At 40.5% G+C, this 22,467-nt stretch overlaps 1 protein-coding gene across 2 annotated transcripts in view; it reads left to right on the top strand.

The window, feature by feature from the left end:
* Window positions 1-1,362: 1,362 nt before the first annotated feature.
* Window positions 1,363-22,467, top strand: part of LOC147145921 (E3 ubiquitin-protein ligase SMURF2-like) — a 49,207-nt gene continuing 28,102 nt past the window's right edge. For both annotated transcript variants that reach the window (XM_086033082.1, XM_086033083.1), the window contains exons 1-3: window positions 1,363-1,743; window positions 20,151-20,189; window positions 21,805-21,913. In XM_086033082.1, the coding sequence (XP_085889208.1) occupies window positions 1,692-1,743; window positions 20,151-20,189; window positions 21,805-21,913 (200 nt within the window). In that variant the 5' untranslated portion in view covers window positions 1,363-1,691. The remainder of the gene's footprint in view (window positions 1,744-20,150; window positions 20,190-21,804; window positions 21,914-22,467) is intronic.

Here is a 22,467-nt window from a genome sequence, read left to right on the forward strand (position 1 = left end):
ACACAGACGTACTGTCAGCTCAATGTATTTTACTTGAATACTTGCTCGAACATACATTGCTGGTTCTTAAACAGTGATAGCACATTACAGCGCTCCTGAATGGAGACTCTCAGTACTACACATGACAGATCCAAGATCAGATAAAGCGTCAATCTCAGAACAAGCGTCAATCACTCCACCTGTCATGTAAGGACTTCTCCCTGGCTGCGCAAAAGGACAGAAGACTGCTTGAGTCAGTCAATAGCAGCCAAAACTGTCCATGGAAAAATACATTTGGCGTGTCATACACACTTCAGATTTCTTACACCCGTTTTTGGATGAAAAGAGACAAATTGTGGTTTCATATGAGGTTTCATAAGAGGGGACATATCGTCGCTGTCCTGTGAAAAACACTGTCCATTTTTTCATTTTTTTTATTTTTACGTGAAAGTGGTTTCTGCATTAACGTGAAAATTAGGAAAAAATCCCCAATTCATACGCACCGCGGCACCGTGCACCTGTCCCTTATTCAGCAGTGAGAAAGTACAACCCATGGCAACCCATATACACGTGTATATGCGTATGTGGGGGTGTGCGTGTGTGCGTGTGTGCGTGTGTGTGTGTGTGTGTGTGTGCGTGTGTGCGGGGGTGTGTGTGTGCGTGTGTGTGTTGGAGTGTGTCGGTGTGTGTGTGTGTGTGTCGGTGTGTGTGTGGGGGGGAGGGGTGTTTGTGTCCGTGTAACTTCCTATTGTTTTTCACAGATACACACACACACATGCACATACAGTATATATCTGATTTTTATTGTTATATTTTAAAATATATATCTTAACTGTCACTGATTTGAATGAAGTTTACTGTGTATGCAAGAAACCGAGTTTCATTTGGCTCATCCATCCATCCATACATTTTTTTATGAGGTTCCCGGGTGTACTCCTGTTCCCAAATAATCTTATAATGATGTTTTTAAAAAATCAGGGAACGTTTAACAGTACATTAATTCATCAATTTTGATCATTTTTTGACAACACGTACAAAAAAGTGTTACACTTATATGTGATCTGTAATATTCTTGTTAATTTATATCGCTCAACTGGCGATATTGAATGCGTAAAATACTGATTTTGTCAAGAAATTGCAACTTCATAATCATGTTATCGTACCAGTTTCAGTGTCAAGTTTTCCTAGATTACGTCTGAAACACTATTATTTTTGTTTCAAAGTAATAAACAAGACCTGGTTTGACCGACAGTTTCTATATTTTCACCATCAAGATGAGTACCGTGACATTAGTTGTATTTTGAAAAGACATACCGGATATCGTTTGACATAGTTACACTTTACGTGCCTGTTTGTGTTGTGCACTACTACACTCACTCATCACGAAGCACCCTAGCCCATTAGGCGCTCGTCCGGATGGAGGGCGAACCTTTCACTTGATTTTTTTTTGTCCTTTCACTTTGCTCGCGGCATGCACAGTATTTGGGAGTGTTCTGTTTTACACTTTTTTCACGTGAGGATTATCATTTTCAGCCATGCGGTCGTTCGTGACGCGGTTCTGTTTCGTGTACACAGGCCAGTGATGTGCTATGGTGATACAACAAGCTAATACGACGCTAGCAGGGGGGACTGATTTGGGAGACACCTTTTGAACAGTTCAGCAAATGAATCATATGCTCTGTTAATTTTCAACACGCTGGAACACTAAGGGGATGTCTAACCAAGGAGTTCGGAGGAATGGCCCAGTAAAGCTGCGGTTGACAGGTAAGCGAATTTAAATCCCCTCCCCTCTCCCTTCTCCCCTCCCGCACCGCTCGTGAAGCGTTAGCATGCTATCCAGCCTAGCTAACATCTGCTGGTGGTCAGCTGGCGATGTGGCACACACATTTCTTACCTGGCTTGCACTTTTAGCCATTGAATGTCTCCTTTTGAACACTTACACTGGCAGTGACGTATGTGTGTTCGCGAGCAACAAACACGCACGCACGCACGCAAAGGTTTTTGCTCTGAAAACCCAATGAATCAATCAGTCGTCTTTATACATGAGGTCCTGGCAAACACAAACAGGATCCACAAAGTAAAGCAAGCAACAATATGCAAATCAATAGACCGTGAATGTGTACATTCCCTAAAGCAGGGAAGTATTTAGTCATTTGAGGGCCTAAGGCAGACTCGGTCACGGGGTCCTCAAACATCCATGTACAGTACTACATTGACAAAAGTCTTAATTTCACCTCAGCACAATGTCTTCAGTGATAAACTCCTGAAACTCCCCTTTTAGGATTTATGATTACACTGGTCAAGTTTTTTAACGCTTTTTCTCACAATTAATTGATATTGCTTTTGATGTATAGACAAATAGTTAGATAATAAAAATGTCGTTTCATTAGTTACCTGATATCACAACATCTATCGCTATATTCAACATCCATACCGCATGTTTATTTCACTATCAGGCAGAATACTGTATATCCTGTATGTATGTATTTATGTGTATGTTTTTTTCATTATTTATTCATTTATACCCTGTCTTCATAAATTCAGTGCTTAAAAACTGGCTAGATGAACAAAGATGCAATCTGTTATTTCTGGATGCAATCTGTTATTTGTGGTAAAATAAATAATTTTCTTGAGTGAAATTGGATAATTTCTTGCTGCACAACTGATGATTTCTCATTCCACAATATTGTGCTCCGGCACATTGCTTGGGAATCACTGCACTAGTCCAACATGGTGTATTATGTTACAATCGGCTGGTTGTACCATAATTTGACCACAAGTGTCCATCTGGACATGCATTAAACTTGGTCCAAGCAAATATTTGGACAGAAAGGAATTACATCGGCACCTCTCATATTAAGAAGTAGCATCAAAGCCGAAGGCATGTCTATTCATCACCTTGTCACTCTGTTATGACTCCCTAAGCAAAAATATTAGAATCAAATCTTGCATTGGAATGTGTATCTAATGTTGTGGCCAACGTGCACGTTGTAGTGAGGACAGAGCGATGTGTTCCCGTTGCCATCTATCCGGACTCCAACTGGTTCTACCTACTATGTGATTCCTCAGCTTGGCCTGTTTGGTGATACAGTAAATGTTGCCTTTACGCCACATGAATGACTCATCCCCGTGGTATACTGCTTCTCACCCAGTGCATTACAGCAAGGTGGAGTAATAAGAACTAGACACTTTAAAGCCGTTCTTTCTGTGTGCCGGACTTTTTTTTTTCCCTCCTCCATATGGGGAATGGTTTTAAATGGGTCGCAGTGGTCTTAAGACGGAATCCCAGGAATGTGAAACCTCAGAGAGGAAATGTGAGTCTTGCCGATCATAGACATATCCTCTGTCTGTCTTTCACTTGAAAGGATGTCTGTGTAGACCCATTTTTTTGTTCATTGAGATCCTGCAAAATTGCTGAGCTGCAAATGAAGACATGCCATTTATCCGCTTTTGTCCTTTGCACAGAACCCGGCATAGCAGAGGGTTGCAGCAACGATGTGCACGTTCACACAGCAACACAGCAGCCTCGGGGGAGACATGAGGGTCACTTTTCAAACTGTTCCAGCATTCGGAAATACCCTTACACATATGCACCGTCCTTCCTGTTTTATGGCCATTTTTGCACGTTGTTGTTCTGTATGAACTGTAACTGGCCTGCTGCACACCAAGCGATGCAGCTGAATGTGACTGAGGCATTGTCTACACGTAGCCAGGTTTTTTTGACAACCGTATATCCTCAAACCCCGCCTGTGTTGGAATACACAATAAAAAAACGCATCCACACGAAACCGCGGAAGTGCGTTTTCAAACGCACGCCAAGCCTCTAGGTGCAGTAGTTAGCCAAATGCTGTCCATTCAGAAGGAACTTCCGTCCTTTGGGCGTCAGATTGCGCTGTCTGATTGATGTAGCGAACACCGTCGTAACATCTGGTAGGCTTTTCAACATGTTGAATCAGCGTCGTAGTCGTGACATTGGTCACTCTGATTGGCTTTTGCTAGCGAATCAGCGCACGGGGCAAGAACAGGAAGTGACGAATGCGGATAAATAGTGAGCACGCCTTTGCTGCCTTTATTATCTTACAAGTACAAGAGCGAGGGTTGACAATGTAAGTTTTGCACGATACTGTGTCAAGAGCGGGGTTTGCTTTCATCGTGACCGGAAAAATATAACGGAATGCATAGTTTACGCTTTTATATTCGGCCCCCGGCCAATAGCTTTCCGGTTGCCTTTTTCTAACCATGAGGAATAGTGACTATGAGTCGATGGTATGGAGGGGTATTACATCTCGCGCATGCGCACGAGGTACTTTAATGGTCAGCGTCGCTGTGTGTCGTTGCGGTGTATTTTTCCAGCGCGACGCGCCGACAGTTGACCCGACGCCACAGGGGGTAAGATTGGTCTATCTAGGCCTTAAGACAAAACCGTAAACATACCACACAGGTGTAAATTGTAACATTCACTTCTCCAGCCCCGTTGTGTTGAAAGCAGTTGTCATTTTTACCACACCACTAACGCTATCATACATCCAAATATCTGATCACACACAGTTGCGTCAATATCCCGCTTTGGAAGGTTTTGTATGAAAAGCAAAGGCATATAATTCAGAACTTCTCTTATGGTTCTGATCCTCCAATTATGTAGAATCTTCTCATTGAAGACACTTTTAACGACGTATGTCAGAAGACAGAAAATTTCTGGGTTGCTTTGGCTGTTAGTACACAATAGCGACATGGAAAAAAAGGTAGAAAAATGGTGACTTTTCCAGGCATTGTAAAAGAGGCTTGTGAGTTTGTTTTAGCAGGGTGTGTATTGGGGGTCTTATGACAGTGAGCAAGAAGAATTGCTTGTCACTTGCGCACACACACACACACACACAAGGATCAGCGCTGCTAATTTCAACTTGTGCCGTCGTTGCAGGCGTGACACGAGTGTTTAGTTGTGGCTACGCTTGACTTATGTGTCTGAGACAGTGCACATTTGGACCTAACATTGGGTACCAACCACAGTCTGCCATAACACGACACTATATCTGCTTAGTGTTCTCATAGTTTGCATTTTTGTCTGTGTCACAGAACAGGGCAATTTGCTAAGCCCAAGACTTGGGACAGTGTTCATTTTGTACCAGTAAGCACCGTGTCTCCAGGGCAACTACGGCAGCTCTACACAACATGGTCATATGAGCAGCTTGGAGCTTCCAAAAAAATGAAACTTTGGCTCGAATCTTTCTCCATGCCCACGTAAATAAAGTCCTCTGACATAGTTCAGTATGTACTTAGTTATAAGAGATTCAGGAATAGAAAAAGAGCACCAAAAAAAAAAAGAAATATACATATTGTCAACGTGTATGAGCATACAAAGGTGAAATTAAACTGCAGTGATTGTGTTTGTAGACAAAATGCCAGCTACCAGTAATTTTCTTACACTCTGAGAGAGATGGGCGTTTAGTGCTATGCTCAAGAAGCAAGCTGTTTTCTCTGGTAACCAGTCCGCATTTTGTCAGGAGTTGGTCTTGACACCTGCAACCCCCACAATGCCCAGTTTCTGCATAGAAAAATACATTAGAATCTCTGTGGCCGACAAAACACTGGCTGACCTCTGATATCTATGAAGTCAGAATAAATTCCCCCCAAGGGCAATAATGGAAATAAGGTAACACTTTCACTATCATTTTAACCTTTATTGACTGTTCAAGTATTTTAAAGTAGTATTTCAAACTTCTGAATTGGCGTATTGTGTTCTAACATTACATGCTATAAACCAGTGTTTCTCAACACATGAATCACTGCTATAAGCTACGGAAGAGCCCACTGGCATCCAGCCCGGATGTGTGTTGAATTCTGTCATGAATTAAAAGTGCTACAGGTTAATTTGTGATACATTTCAAACACTTCCCTTCATGTCAAATGTGCATTAATTGTTTTGTAATAAGCATTGTTGTTCCTGATCATTTCCCTTCGACGAGTCACTGTTTGTATAGCGAATTACGGCACACAACTATGCAGCTGCAATACCAGTTGACCAGAGATCTTCAGTTGGAATGATTTCAATCGGAATGACAAAGTCTGCATGTACACCCGGCTACCAAAATACCAAAAAGTAAAATAATCGTGTGGTGTCTTCACTAAGCTGAAGTCTCACAAGTTGAAGTGAAATTGGCTGAAGCCTCACTCATGGCAGTTATTTGAAATCATTATAATTATTTTTTTCCAACTTTATTTTTTCCCGAACTGCCAACTTCGATGGAGTTCAACTGAAGATATTCCACTGTAATTATATTACAAGGATCTGACATGGCCTTGGACAGCTCTGAAAATGATCTAAAAAAATCAAGTACTTTGAGTTTGTTGACACATCGACTTGGAGCATCACACATGCTGAAATCACTTCACCACGCAACTCCAGCTTCCATCAAAAATATTGAACGGCAACAGTTTTCCTTTTCACACTTGCACAAATCAGGAAAAAACATTTTTTTTTTTAGTTTCCTGAAGAGACAGTGTAGTGTCATTCTGCCCCGACAGTACTTGCGGCCTAGCGTGTCAACACCAGACAGTTGATGCGCTCTCACAGTCCAGAAAGAGGTGTTTTGTTTCATTTTCTTGCATTGGTTGGAATCTGGATCCGCTCAAAGGAGAATGACATGAGATGTACGAGGGGGTGAATCCCTTCACTCGCTGACACTGCTGCAAGGAGGGAAATATGTCCTGTGTGATCCATTGCCTCCATTAGCCTCCAGTTGGCGTGCAACAAGCAGTCAACCACTGGAAGCATCTTCTTCCTGTACTTTGCGAGCGTGCAACTCTCAGACAGGCAAGGGAACACACGGCTACATTTTTCATCAACTGTCATAGTTCGCGTGTGTTCTAACACTTGGGGAAACCTGTGCTTGGTGTGTGCGTGTTCATGGGACCAGAAGGAATTAGAAGTGGGTGGTTCAGATAAAGATTCAGCATCTGTTCCTTTACCAGCTTTAGCACAGGTTAGCTGGGAGCACTCTCACACCTTCAAGTCGCTTTTGTGCGTGTATGTTCGCGCTCACAAAGGACACAAACACAGTCCGCTTTACCGTACCGTACAATTTCACTTCAAGAATTTTAGCTTCCACGGATGTTCTCTTAGAAAATACCTAGCCTAACTCCGGGAAAACGTAATGGTACAAAGATTGCTAGTTCAACAGTACCGAAGACAAAAACAGTACAAAAGTCAGATTTGAAACAAGAAATAAAATCACAGTCACCTTTCTCAGTTACCAGATGTGTTAGAAAAGGTTTCGGACTGGAGTCTAGCCTTCTCGGTCAAGCTTTCATACACTATTGGAAGGTTTCTACCAGGATCCTCTTCAGTGCTGCTATCTTAATGTCATCCACATCTTCAAAACTGGACCCCTTTGAGCTTGGGAAAGAGGAAACTACGAGCTGTCAGGTGAGTCAGTAGGTTGCTTCAGGTTGACGACGTTCTACTCGGACAGAAACTGTCAGATACTCAGGCTCTTATAAGCAGGAGTGTTGTCATGATGAAGCAGCCATAGGTTTTCCTGTCACAACTCTCCTCTTCCCGCAGTCAACAGCCTGCAGGAGCTCTTTTAAGATGTGCTTCTTGATCGTTTGATCCTGTGGCAAGACCTCTCTGAGTAGATGATGCGTCTCATGTGAAAAAATGAGATCAACATGACTGACTTCGAACTTGGGACTGTCGAACTTGTTTTCTTCTGCCTTGGTGCCGTCGGACTCTTTTCCACTAAGGGCTCTGTCGTTTGGTCCCCGGGTTGGACCCGAAGATCCGTGACTCATCAACGGTGATGAGTCTCACTAGCACGTGTCATCTCATTGGTCTCACCGTCACTCACTGTGCTTATTGTTTGACACCCTGACACGGACGATACGTATATAAAAAGCATGTGGAAAAACATTGAATGTCCGAAAAGAGCTGAGGTCACAGTTTTGTACTCGTGTGTGCTTACATTGAAGGGTAAAATTGATAGTTTGGCTTTGATTTTTATATTTTGTGACACCAGACCTGGAAATTTTCTGACACATCTCCAGTAATGAAAAAATGAGAATCGCACGAAACCTAACACATTTTTCAGCATGAACGGTTGCTGTTCAGTTTGGATGTTTTAGGCTGCGTTCAGACTGTAGGCATATCTGATTCAAATGTAACCAAGCACCATGCACTGCCTAGTGGAGAAGCAATTGCTTGGTCTTTTCTTTTGTTTGTAGTTCACAACCTTGAATCTGCGTCTTTTTCACTTTCGTTCAAGTAAAAGTATTACTTCTTTTGTTAATTTATATTGACTGCCGCTGCTTACGTTATTTATATAGTCACATCTGGAACGATCCTTTCACGAACACCCTTTGCCTTTATAACAATGCAGAGATGTGACTGCAGAAATATAAAGCATTGGCGATAATGGAAATGATGAAGGCATCCCGTTGTTTGTTTGACATTTGGTCCTGTTTTTAATGCAGTCTGGTGATGATGTTCACTCTTGATCAAATGAACAGTACTAACAGAGTTTTTTTTAAACCATATCAGACCTGTCAAGTATAAACACATAGCTTTATCTATTGTCTTTGTCGAATTCTCTCTTAGTTTCCACCTTTCTCCCTTCTTCTGTATTTAGCACCCTTTCATGCACATTTTCAATTTTAAGTCACTTCCATGCGCTACACTTGAATTTACTTTCTTGTTTAATGGCTTTGACGGAAACTTAAACCCATAAATAACAAGCACATTCCATAAACATGGCAGTTTGTTTTGTTAGCCTCGTAAGCTCTCGTTTGAGCCTTTGGTTGTTGCAGTCGACCGTTGGTATTATCTGCTTCTCCGATTACTTTTGAACTTGGTGGCATCAGTGTACTTTTGAGCAGGAAAATGGAAATACTGAACACCTCAGCGTTGCGTAACAAACTCTAACCGGAGAGAGGAGGTGGGCTTTAGCATGCTGTATGCCTTAAACTTTCCAAGAACAGGGGGGAGGATTTTCCTGCAGTGTGTGTTAGAGAACTCTCCCTTGTTACTTTTATTTCAGGTAGAGTTCCACAGGAAGTAAAGGTTCACTTCATGAATTACATGCGTTAATCTTCCCCCAACTTTCAGTACATCTTAACCTGCATCTGTACATTGGTCTGTTAATTAATGAATAGTTGTGGTCTAGTCGTGACCCGTGACATACGAAATGTAGTTTATGGTGTCTTCCTTGACTCCACTATGATATTGTCTGAACACACTCCTGCTCTTTGCGGCCTTCTCACCACGTCCCTGAACTTTTGTTGTTCTTTCGTTTTTGCCCGTCCTCATTCTTCGTCCCTCATTCAAACAGGAATCTGGTCCAGACACTTGACAGATGACTCAACTGGTGTGTCTCTAGTTTGGTGTGTTTTTGACTAATCTGTACTAATCTAATCTGTACTAATGTGACGTGTGTGCCTTGGGAGCTTTTGTCTTGTGTTTTTCAACACATGATTGTTTTTTGAGCAGTCATGGAAGGCCTTCTCTAACATTGCAAAGATATATTTAAGATCTGTATTGAAATGATCGTGAATACAAATAGAATCCCCTGTTTAATGTTTTGATTTTCCAGTAGTTGCAATATACCAGATTAGTGTCTTGAGGGATCACTCCTTCCTCCCGTGCTTCTGCTACTGTTTCTGTGGTCAGACAGCCCACTGCTATGTGCGTGTGTGTGCGCACGCGTGCATGTGTCTGGTAGACCATTCAGCATGACTACTTTACGAACACTCAGATTGCATCCGCCTTACCGTGAGGCTGTTTCCAGTTTCAGTGTGGGAGAAGAGAGACTGAGGTGTGCTTTTTTTTTTTTATTCTTAAAATTGCAATCCTCACCAGTCCCCACCTATTCACAGTGATTTACAAAGACTATTGATCTAGTTTTTTTCAATGGCCCCTTATTCATTACTTGTTTTATTGTTATGCACTAGTATGGTTTAAACTGATTTATTAAAGACTGCCACAAACATATCATATTTCAATTAAATGTTCTTGTCACTTTTGCTTTTCAAGTTATAATGGCTTTGAATAGCTTTAGTCTCTTTTCATGATATTTCCATTTTCCAAAAGAGACTGTGTTTAACTGCCATTTATGTTGGAATGGCTTGGTGGTGACCCAGTAACATGTTATTTGTGGGGGGTTGGTCTTATAGAAACATGTGACATATGGACAAACATATGCTCACAATCAAGCCCATAATTATGTTGAAAATACCCTGTATTACAATTACAAAGCCTTAAACTAACATATATGGGGTTTTTTTTTCTATTATTGGTAGTAAAATTAGCAATACGTTGGCGTGAGGCCAAAACTTCTTAAGTCACATTTTGGTACAAAGTTTTGGCCCGGCGCCAGTGAATAGACATTAATAATAAGGTTATATTGTTGTTGCACATAGTTGAACCTCTTATTTATTTTTTTTGCCATAGAAATGGATGTCCATCCATCTTTTGGAATAATTCTTTAAAAAAACAACAACCAAAAAGCACAAAAAATGAAACACAATGTAGTTCACTAACATTAAATTCTGATCAACTTCTAATTTGTACCACCTGAGGGGTTCCACTGTATTACTTGACTACATTAGCCTACATCGCCGCCATATGATTTTGGGACATTTTTGTCACTCAGTGCCCATATCGCCTTCTTTATACCCTTTCCTCCTTCATTTGACACATTTTGAAGTCTTTTTAAGAACTATTTCTGTTTTATTTATTAACATCCACCGCCTCCATTAGTACAATTATCCTCTTCACTGCAGTGATCCTTTACTCAGTGTAGCGTGACCACCCACTCCCTACATTAAGAGGTTAGAGAACTGTTTTCCCCATCATACCCATGGCAGTCATCTTATTTTGGTCCTGGCTCATCCTTGCCTTGTTTGCAATGCTATTCCCTACAGGGAAGGTGACCAATTTAATCCTTCCTTTCTTTGTCAGGAAACAGATACATATGCACACACTAAGGGCGCAGCAACGTGGAGATAACCGTTACGCCCGTGGCCCAACTGCGATGTGTTTGGCTACCGTCTCATGGTGAATGTAGCCGGTAGCCAGGAGCCAGCCTAGTCAAGCCAGCTGCAGCAACGGTTGTTCATAGGCTACTATGCAACACGCCGTGAGGGTCAACTTCATAATAAAGGCAAAAAACACGAAAGACTGCACATGGATATCAATGCCTTACTTAGCTTTTACTTTGAAGTTGGCCATCAGAAGTAACTGACTTGACTTGACTTAGACTTGACGCTGGCCTGAAATATTCTTAGTGCGCATTAGGGCTGTGCAATTAATCGAAATTCAATTACAAATACGATTAATACACTCCACGATTACAAAATTGGCACAATCATTAAAAAAAATATATATATTAGCATTTATATCCAATACACTTTTGTTTACACAAGGAAATCATACTTGAATTTATACATTAGCACCTTTTTTATTGTATAATAACTCATTTGATCAATTTAGTTTGGTCCAAAAGGTACTTGCGTAGTGTTTTAAGAAATGTATTTGGCTTTATATTTTTTTTTTACGTTTAAACATTTTCTTGTTTTGTACCCAAAAATAAATGATCGTTTGAATAATCGTGATTTCAATTACTGTATTGCAAAAATAATTGTGTTTAATATTTTTTTCATAATCAAGCAGCCCTAGTGCGCACAACAACGGTCAATTTCCAATCCTCATGTGCACCGCTCATGTGCACCCCTGCTCATAAAGTCTATAACAATTTCAGGATTAAATTTGGGTTTATAGCCCTGTCTCCCCCTCCCCACTTTACTGTCATATCCTGTCTTTCTATGCTGCAAGAATGTTATCACCGTCAGATTTCCTTGGTGAAAATGATCCTCTCCCCTGTGCTTCTTCCTTCCTTTTCCCAGACGGTCTGCGTTCCACAGATTTGTGTCCCGAGATAGACGTCGTTCTCCCTTCTTCACATTCAAACTGATTTCACTGTAGATTTCTCCCGGAGATTAAAAAAAAAAAAATCTGTTGGTAGCCATCACATTATCCTGCTTAGCATCATGACTAAAGTTTGCTCAAGAAAGATTACTGACTCCGGAGTGTTGTCATCTCCTCAGGGATAACAGTAGACTGTTGGCCTCTGAAGGAATGACATAATTGGAATCCTGAGCATTTATTGTGCTGGAGAAACAAATCAAGTAAATGCAATCAGGATCAACTCACTAGTTGTGGGCACATTTGTCCAACATTTGAGTTACATGGTTCTACACCTCGGTGATATGACTTTTTGCAGGTGTAAGCTTAAGCAAGTTGGTCACGTAGCGTTCTGCTCTTGACATTTTGCCAGCATGTATTCCCCGTGTGTTGTAGTAGGTGAACGAGCCCGCCAGGCAGGCGTGGGGAAGGGAGGAGGAAGTGTTTTGTTTAACTGTCGAACAATGCTGTGAATGAGACAGCACGGTGCTAGTAATAGGGTGAAGTTGAAGGACGTGTGCCTTCATTTTTCACCAATGACTCATGGGGTGCATTTGAGTTTGCGACTCAAGACTAAAGAGTTTTCGTAGTTTTAAACATTTGACACGTTCTACATCAGATATGTAGTATACAGTGGAACCTCAACAACCCTCAAGTAATGCAAGGAGAGTAGTTGAAGCTTGTGATTTTGTCAGTTGGCGAATCCAGCTCCAGAAAATAAAAACCTTGCCACAGTTTGTGCTTCTACTCAACCGGCAGGTAAACTCCCCGCCGGTTGAGTAGAAGCACCTGTGGCTAAAGCCAAACTGTGGCAAGGTTTTTACTTTGTACTTTCTGGACCTGGATTTGCCACCTCTGGTGTTTGTGGGACTTTAGAACAGCATTTTTCACAAATTGTACAATTGCCATTTGCTTTGACTTACAACTGAATTTAATTTGTTGACAGTTTTTGATACCAAAAATGATCTTGGGCATTAGCTATTGAATAAAATCCGATCATTAATACATTCATGTAAACATATATATATATACATATCTATCTATCTATATCTATATCAAAAAGCTTGGGTTTTTACACAGAGCTGACAGGAATATGAAGACGTATTCTTCGGTAAGCTATAACCTAGAATTAGAAGTAATTATTTCTTTAAAGCATAACTTAACAATTTCCCCACTTATTTTGGCACAACTCATGTTCACTGGGGCCCTAAAAATTGTTTAAGAACTGCATTCAGTTGATTGGCTCACTCCATGCTGCAGGCTAGTATTTGTCTTCAGGAAAAGATGAATGTTCAAGACCAGCTTCTCAGATGTCCTACTACCACCAGACTCTTTTGGGATAGATCTAGTGAGTGATCAAACTTGACATCCAAAAGTGAGTGTGTGCATTTTACCACCTGGTTGAGTTGCATTTAATTGAGCGCTACTGTGTTCTGTTACATGTTCTGGGACAAAGTAGTATTCATTAGATTGGTGGTTTCCTTCTCTATTGCAATGCTATTTTCTTGTCCTTCCACCTGTCAGGTGTTTTGAAAAGAGACAGTGATTCCCCTAAGCAATCTAACAAAATGAGTACATGATTGGATAGTTTTGGTTTCTGGGAAAAAAAAACATCAGTATTGTGTTATCACGGTGATGTTGAGGTCGTTCACAGCCAACCCAGTTTACGTAATACGCGCTGCACATCAGTAAGTACAAATATGTCTAAATAACAATTTCATAACGTTATCCTTGCCAGCTGCAGGACTAAAGAGATAAATATGATTTCTTTTGGCCCAGCATTAGACCCAGCCAGCAAGTTATTTCTGATGCAGTACGTGTCAGCCCGCCATGTCCTTGTAGTGCTGCCAGGGAAGTAATTGAACAAATGGACCACAAAATGGCTGTATTTGACCATGGAGTTGGCTTTGGAGAATCACGCAATTGTCTGCCGGAGTTAGTGACCTCAAAGCCTTTGTCTAGGACAGAGCTGCTAGCGACATGGTCTAATAAATGTTACCACAGTACAAGAGGCTCCATGCGTGTCGGTGGTTCAGTAGCGTTTACAGTGAAAACCATACAGTGTTCTAGACTTAAACATGTAACGAGTCAACAAACATTCTTTTCCTTCCTTCCTTTTACAAAGAGGTTTTTTTGTTGTTTTGTTTTATGCAATGCTCTGCTATTACATGTGGAAAACCACTATTGATCTCAATTACCTGATCCATCAATCTGTGGCCAGGTTCTAAAGCGAGCACCCGTTGGGCTTTTAAAGGCTTTGAATGTAATCCACTGCTCCCTTTTCCGAATACATGGGATGACTTAGAGCAGCTATTGCAAATGCTGACATTGGAAACTCCCCTGAGAAAACGAGTGGAAATCCCTTGACACCATCCCTCAGTTTTCTGTTTATGAACTCTCACCTTTTGACCAGAGCAAATGCTAACCTTCAGTCTGACCTTTGGATTCAGACAGACTGAGACGTTACAACCCTCCCGCTACACTAACGGCTGCCCTTTGTTATCAGAGGCACCCTGCATGTTTTCCAATGAATAAGAGTCACATTTTTTGTGGTATACAATGGTTATGATCTTACTCAATGAGGCATCGATTTGCTATGCCCCGCTGGTTGTTCATCTTATTCATTAAAAGTGCAACGATGATTAAATATTGTCCTACATTGTATGTCAGTTTTCAGTAGGGCTGCACGATATTGGAAAACTATGCGATATGGTTGTTGGCTATAGCGATATCAATATTACTGTGATATTTAACATGTACCTAAAGAATTTACATTTTTGTTACCTAATGAAAAAAATACATGTTTTTTATTTGGTAAAATAAGTAGGTTCAATGTGTTCTTAGCTAATTAATTGTAATTCCACAAGCTTTGTAATAGATCTACCTTGATTAATTGTGTTTTAATCATATAACATTATTTGTCCAAAAAAGCAAACGGTTTTAATATAAGTGGATTTTAGTGCACAACTGAATGAAATGATTAACACAGACATGAATATTTTTAACTCTGGAAAAATGCACTTAATTTTATTTCAATATGAAACAATAGAAAAAGAAATAGAAAATGTCCCTGACCAGAATTGAACAGACCAAAAGTTAAAGTGCCATTTAAGGACAGGGTTTTTTTCCCCCTCAAAACAGTATTGCCTTTAAAATGTTTCTTCATAGCAGTTTAAAAGTTGGATCACATGTAGCCACTGTGCAAGTGAATTTGCTAGTTTGTCCGATGCTCACCTATTAGGTGTGGTCCTGAAGCCAGCAGTTGAGTTTGGTTAGCTTCAAACTCATACTAGGACTGCTAGCGCTAACAGCTCCAATGGTATTTGTGTTCACTACGACATGCTTTGCATTTATTTGGATGGGACAGGCTACAGATCTGCTTAGAAGACATACGCCAGCCTGGCTATCTGATGTGCCAATAGCGGCTACAAAGGCAATGCACAGATATTGAAAATAAGTAACAACTTGCTCAACCGATTTTCATGAGGTTTACTGTTTTTTTTTTTTTTTAGTGTTACAGCCTGGTCTAGCATGGCGGCGAGCATGGTTCCACCAGCTAAACTCTATCCTCTTCGGTGCTTTTTTCTTTCTTTTTTCAAACAATTTAATTGCTTGTTTATGAATATCCGTTGTGTGAACGTTCACTACGCCTGCCAGAAACTTGAACGGCACCAGAAACCTGAGTGCCAGAGTTGACAGTAAGATCAGCTAACAGAGTCTATCGTTCCAACCTAAGATTTCTAATTCAGAGAGATCTCTGACTTGGAGAAATAACTCGTTTGAAATCTATACTGCTTGTTCATGCAACCATGTCAGTCTGTGCGCATCATCCTAGACTTATTTGAGATGTAGGAGAGTAAGTATTGGATCACTGTTCTCCAACCTTTGCTGAGCCAAAGCACCTACTTTACATTAGATACTTTACATGAGAAAAACGTCACAGTAACCAAACAACAAAAATATAAAATGTATGAATAAATAAATAAATAATAATCTTGTCTAGATGTAGTCAAAAATTGGTTTACTCGGTGTGAAATCTGGGCTTGTTTAATTGAACACGAAGCTGATATATTTGAGGGCGATGACCATGACTTATTCAGTTGTGTGAATGGCGACGGGCAGATACACAGGTTGATTGTACTGTACATTGTGCCATCCAATGGTAGTCTTTAATTTTTCTGCCTGTCACTATACATCGCAGGCATAGATAGTTATTTCTGATTTGTAAAAGGGATTAAAAGAAATAGTTCAACAATACTGTGAACAAACTCCCTGTGTTCATTCTTACACTCTTAACATAACTAGACATGACTTAATTCATTTCCCAAAGTGTCAACATATACTGTACTAGCCCGAAAACCGTGACCACAAAACCGAGAAACGAACAGAACTGTGGATTTTATGAACCGTTCCTAACCTTCCAAAGCTAAAAGACACAAAAACAGCTGCTCTCGGTCTAGCCTATGTGGTTTATGTGATGCATATTGTGGGTGTGTATTGTATTGGGTGTTTTTAAAGAAACAAAAATCCATACTACTTTCTAAAAGTGTGAACATTAGAGCAGGTGAATAGAAAATGAAGTCTAGTTGATTTGACTTTTGGTAAAGTTATTGTCATTACTACCTGTCGCTGGGTTGTTGTGTAAACAACTTTGAGGACTTGGGTGATGGTCGGACAGAGATGTGGTTTCACCTAGCCCAAGGCTTCATGATCATTAACACAGTACCAGTTGACCTGATGGAATTGGAATGACTTTGGTCCTCTGCCAGCCCCTGGCTCGCCATGGCCTGCTCACACGGCAACAATTAAACATTGCTCACCTTTTAAAACCTTTTTTTACTGAATACATAAAATGTTGAAACATGTCTGATACCGTAATGTAGCTTCTGAAAAGGTAGATCTGAAAACACACACACATCTCAACGCATAATGTATCATTCTATTTCAGTTTCCTCTGTAAAATTAGCTTTGAAACCGTGGGTTAGGCTGTCCAACATGCACTGGATGGAAGTGTCGGCCTATCCTTCACATGTTGAACTGTCCTTGAGCAAGATACAGAACTAACATGCATATTATTGTTAATTAAACAATAAATTGGCCCTACATCAACATGTTAAAAGGAATTATCATGTTGTCTACTGATTTATTAGAACCAGAAAGTACAACAACACATGCGGTGAAACAAGGTGTTTCCATTTGTGCCTGTGTTGGCGAAGTCCGGCCCTACTTTCTTTTTTGCTTTTGTTCTTGCGTTCAACTTCTGCTGAATAGGTAACAACACAAAATGCCTTCTGAGGTGGAAACCTTTCCTGTTTTAGGTATGAAAAATCCATCAGTTCATTCATAATGCAGACCCATGTCTTAATGGCTTTACCTCGCACATAGCGTTTAGTGGATACTCTGTAACCTGATATCAAACTTTGGGGCGAGAGTTAAGCTATTATGTCAGTAAAATGCAAAACTAATTTCCACCATGCTAGTAATGAACAATAAAAGCCTATAAAGCGGAGATACTTCTGAAATTGGTTTCTGCTTAGTTTATTGTGCCTCTGAATGCAAAGGAAACCTGTTTTATTTCTATTTTATTTAAATCTTGCCAAAATATACCATCACAATTGCCGGGCCAACTGATGACAGCAAGACAGCTTTCTCACGACACTTTTTGTGACTGAATTGTTGGAGCAGTGTGCCGTTTAATCTCATAATCCTCATTAGCCTAGTGTAGCGTAGCGAGCTAAATGTCTGTCCACGCACTTTAACTAAATGTACTTTTTTTGCACGTAGTCTCCTTTTGAATGCAATGCTTCTATGTATTTCATTGCTCAAAAATAATTTTGTTACTGCTGACTCGGAGTAGCGCTGCACTCCGTACCAGTACAGAACAGAATTTTTTAGCGGGCAAAAATGACTCCCATCATTTTTGAGGACCTGTATTTGAAAACTAAAAATGCAGCGCAGCGGCTCAGCTCGGTGTCAAAAGGGGCGTGGCACTCAGCGTGCCATTGCTGCCTGAATACAGAGAGACAAACAGATTCAAACTCTTGTGCACTTGCAGACATTAAACTCCTTGTGAAGAAACAAGACGCATGCGGTGCTTGGAGAATTCCAATGGATCTGATTGGGTTGGAGAAAAGTCCACAGGTCATTACATTTTGCAAACATAGGCTGAGACGGCCTCATGTACATTTCTCAAGTTCCAGTCGGAGATCTCGTAGGCTGAAAGGCAGACACAGATGATGCAATATTTAGCTGTTAAATTGCGAGCTCAATGTAGTGGAGAAAAGGTAATGTTTCTTCTTAACATGAATGCTCATGTGGAAAAATTACGTCGCATTAAAGCTATTCTTAACAAGTACAATTTATCCAAAAAGTTACTTGTGTAGACGTAGCTCCTTTTTACCCAACTGTGGCTGTGTTTATGGTTAATTTATGTTAGGTTTGAGTAAGGCTGGTTGTTGTGCCACCAGTTGAATGTTAGTGCCATATGTTGCTGGGTATACCCTGGATGCAAAGGAATTCACTAGGAAAATCATGCAACTTAACTCTCGGCTAACGACCCATTTAAACATAAGTGATCCTTTTTGTCATTCATAAATGTCGCGCCAAGACCGTCGTCGCCCGTCTGCCAACAACATGGTGTCTGCTTGTCCCACAGGATGCAGTCCTGGCGGCCTCGGATTTGGCCGGCGCCCATACTGTCGGCTTTGGCAATGTCATTTTTTTCTGACAAGCTGATGCTTAGTGTTCCCCGCCCAGCCCCAGCCAGTGTAATTTGATTTGTGTCGAGATGTGTTCACGTGTCCCACATCCGTTGCAGTGTGATTGTCAGATTCTTTTTGACTGTCATTTTGGGCATTGTCAAGATCTCCTCACTGCAGCGGTTTAATCATGGGTTTGCTTCCCAAAATTATTATTTTTTTATTTAAAGATGTATCCCTGTCAATCGTGGTGCATCTAATGACTACTCTATGTATGACATGTCTCCACCATGGGGCAACATTTTTTGGTCTTGACTGTTCCAGATTAAAGTAACAAAAGGAATAATGTAGGTTCTGATAATGCCATACCTAAATTGAAGAAAAGCCGCATATCACTACCAGCTACCTGAGAAAATCAACATTGAATATGATTAATAATTTATTTGATTACAAATTTTTGTTGAATATTTCTTATATGTTAAACCCAAGCCAAGCCGTGACTAAATATACAGGCCCAATGCCAAAAAAGGCTAATCCTAGACATTTGTGTTAGAATTGATAATGACAGATGTTTATGTTGCAAATATACAAAGATATAAGCTTCAAGTTTTCCCGTCTCTGCGGCTAAGTTCTGCTTACTTCAAGAAAGAACGGAGGAGTGCCTGGCACTAAAATATTTTGAGAAGTTGGTCAACAATGTTGTAATAGGACAAAAATGGAGGATTTACCAATTTACAGGTAGCAAAGATGTTGTTTCTTATGGCACACGCATCAAGATTGTAAACATTTTGCTTTTGTTCTACTTTACAGTAAACCTCACTAACACTACCACGTGAACAAAACAAATGTTTTCAATAATGTTCAATTTGAAATACAGGCAAATCTTCCATTTCGGATTCTTTTTTTTAAATATCCAACTCCGGAAGAGTCTCCGCGTGTCACTGACTCCAACTTGGCATACTTATGTTGATGTGGGGCTTTGATTGAGAGATGGATCCCACACTTAAACGCTTAGTACACATCTAAAGGCAATGTTTATTACAAATGTAATATAATCTGACAATTACTTTGTCAAGGCCTGCTTTAAAATTGAACTCCATTCTGATTGTCGTAGGGCATAGCATTAAAACTTCTGTTTTCTTCAGAAATGTATTTTCTTTGATGTATGCATGGTTTGCCTACGTGGGGTCAAATACCTCAAAAAATCTTGGTGACGGGTGCTGCACATTTTGAGTGACTCCGAAAAGAAGCCTTTTAGATTAATGTTACAAGAGCGCCATAGTCTTCGATTTTAGAATTGCATTTGGGAAAAAAAAGAATGAAGTAATTTCAAATTAAATATGTATTCATTTCCAAAAGTCACAGAGAGCCACAGCAGATGGATGAAAGACCTGCAGGTTGAAGACCCTTGATCTAGCTTGTCTTACAGAGGAGCACGCAGTGATGTGCTCTCCTTGTGTATGTACATTCAGCTGTACCATTCGTCTGAAACTTTTTTTTCATCTGTTCTTCTCTTCCAGTCCTGTGTGCTAAGAACCTGGCAAAGAAAGACTTCTTCCGTAAGTAAAAAACATTTTGATGTGTTGCTATTCTCGTCTCACAGATCCCTTGTGCATTTCACTGGGGCTTGTCAGTGGAGGCAAGGGGATATATTTTGATGTCTATCGCTAAATTGGGTAACTTTGAAACAAACATTTTTTCTGTGCAAGGAGGAGACAGAATGTTTTGTATTTTGTTTTTTTTTCATACTGTCAATATTCTGCTTTAGGTTTAGTTTTTTTGTAAATTAGCTTTAGGTGATGTGATTTTAAAAAACCCAAAGCAATCCAAACATGTTCCGTATTTGCCAGTTGTGGTTTTGCCACCTGCTGTGACTTGGAACTGTTGAATGTCATTCAGCCAGCATGAAGGTTCTCCTTCAAGCTTAGGTCATGTCATTCAAACCATAGCCGGTTAATTTCCTCTTTTCTTGCACAAGCACAATATAGACGAGGGAAGCCCATAAAAAGCAACCAAACAGGTTTAGTCTGCGTAGTATTTATATCCAGAGTTTTTCACCACTAAATGACAAGTGACTACAAGTGACAAATTTCTACTCAAATGTCATGTGGTGCAAAGACCTTATTTGTGCAGTTGTACCTGTTAGTATTGTGACGCCTACAATTCTAGCCTTTCCAGGATTCAGCTCGGATTTTTTGTTGGCAGTCCGTTGCCAAGTTGTTATTTCCTTAACCCATTAAGGCCTGGAGCGCATAAACTCGTTTCTGCCTCTAGAGCCGGGAGCGCTGTTGCATCTTTCTACCTTTAAAATCCGGAATAGCGGATACATCTTTTTCTTATTTGAATCCAATTCTCGGTCTCTTCGCCACTGAAATGCATCAGAATCTAAACGTGAAACGTGATGATGTTGTGAGACCGTGGAGGATGACCCGGAATTTTTTTCGGGCATTAACGGAGACGCAGACGATCGCGGGAGCTCTGAATTAAGTGACTGCAGTGAAAAACACGACTCGCTTGTAGACTTTGAACCAGTGGAACCAGTCAGACGTGATATACGGTTAAGATACTGTATCTATATGTATATATATGTTTGTAGACAATAACGATAGCAGCGTCTTTGTAATAAAATAGAGGATGGTAATCACCACTCGATTTAAAAAAAAATAAATAGAACAGTGCTTCTATTGCACTGAAACTTTATTTTTACATCTTCGATTGAAGCAATAAATAATAATGAACTTGGGCCTGTGTGAAAGCCACATGTCTAAGCTCTCAAATTCTTTTGGAATTATGTTTCTATCTGCTACAGGGGCTGAGATATGAATTATTTTGTATTTGTTCAATTTCTTGGAAAACCTCAGGTTTAAGAGGGTGATTCTATGGTCGCCCGTAGGTTTTGGGGAGATGTTGAGCCAGGGGTTTTAGGCCTTAATGGGTTAATTGGATCAAGATTAACAGTTGGTATTTTAGCTTCCAATTCACTTAGTTTAACCTGCGTATCTCTGTCAGACTACACACATAGGAGAACACACATCCAATTGGTTCTGTAAGAATCACCAACACCACTTTAGAATACTCGCAATGTTTATTAGTGCAAATGTTCCAATCGAAAGCTGTAGATGTGTACATTTGCTGAACACCTTCACATGCTTCTTTGTTGATTGTGCTCAACAGGGTTACCTGATCCCTTTGCCAAAGTGGTTGTGGATGGCTCTGGACAGTGCCACTCTACAGATACTGTGAGAAATACATTGGACCCAAAATGGAATCAGCATTATGATCTGTAAGTCGACCTGAATGCTACCTGTGCTTTCTAAGGACACAAAAAGCAAATAAAACCGGCATTCTTTTTCAGTGATATCAGTTAGTTTTGGAGCAATCTCTAAATAAATAATTTTCCCTGGAATGCCCATTTTTCATCGCCAAAATCAATACACGCTCATGTCTTGGTGTATACATTAGCAACAGAACTGGACACCAAATTCGCTATGTAGTTAGTGTGGACAAAGTCATCTACTATGAGTGATGTCACGATGCCAAATTTGACTTTGTCAGCGTTGAGGCGTCTGATTGCGCCGTCGTGACATCGGACCCCGTCAGGAAGCGTCTGGGAGGGCATTTCAGCATGTTGAATCGTCGTCATGAGTCGGGACATTTGGTCACTGATTGGCTGTTAGCTAGCGAATCAGCGCATGGGGCAAGAACAGGAAGTGACAAAGGCGGATAAACAGTGAGCATGCCTTTGCTGCCTAATCTTAGCAGTACAAGAGCGAGGGTCGACAATGTAAGTATTTCACGATACTGTGTAAAGAGCGTGGGAGTTCATTGTGAGCAAAA

Source organism: Filicampus tigris, chromosome 6, assembly GCF_054856515.1.
Source record: "Filicampus tigris isolate MCC_2025a chromosome 6, RoL_Ftig_1.0, whole genome shotgun sequence".
Lineage (NCBI taxonomy): Eukaryota > Metazoa > Chordata > Actinopteri > Syngnathiformes > Syngnathidae > Filicampus > Filicampus tigris.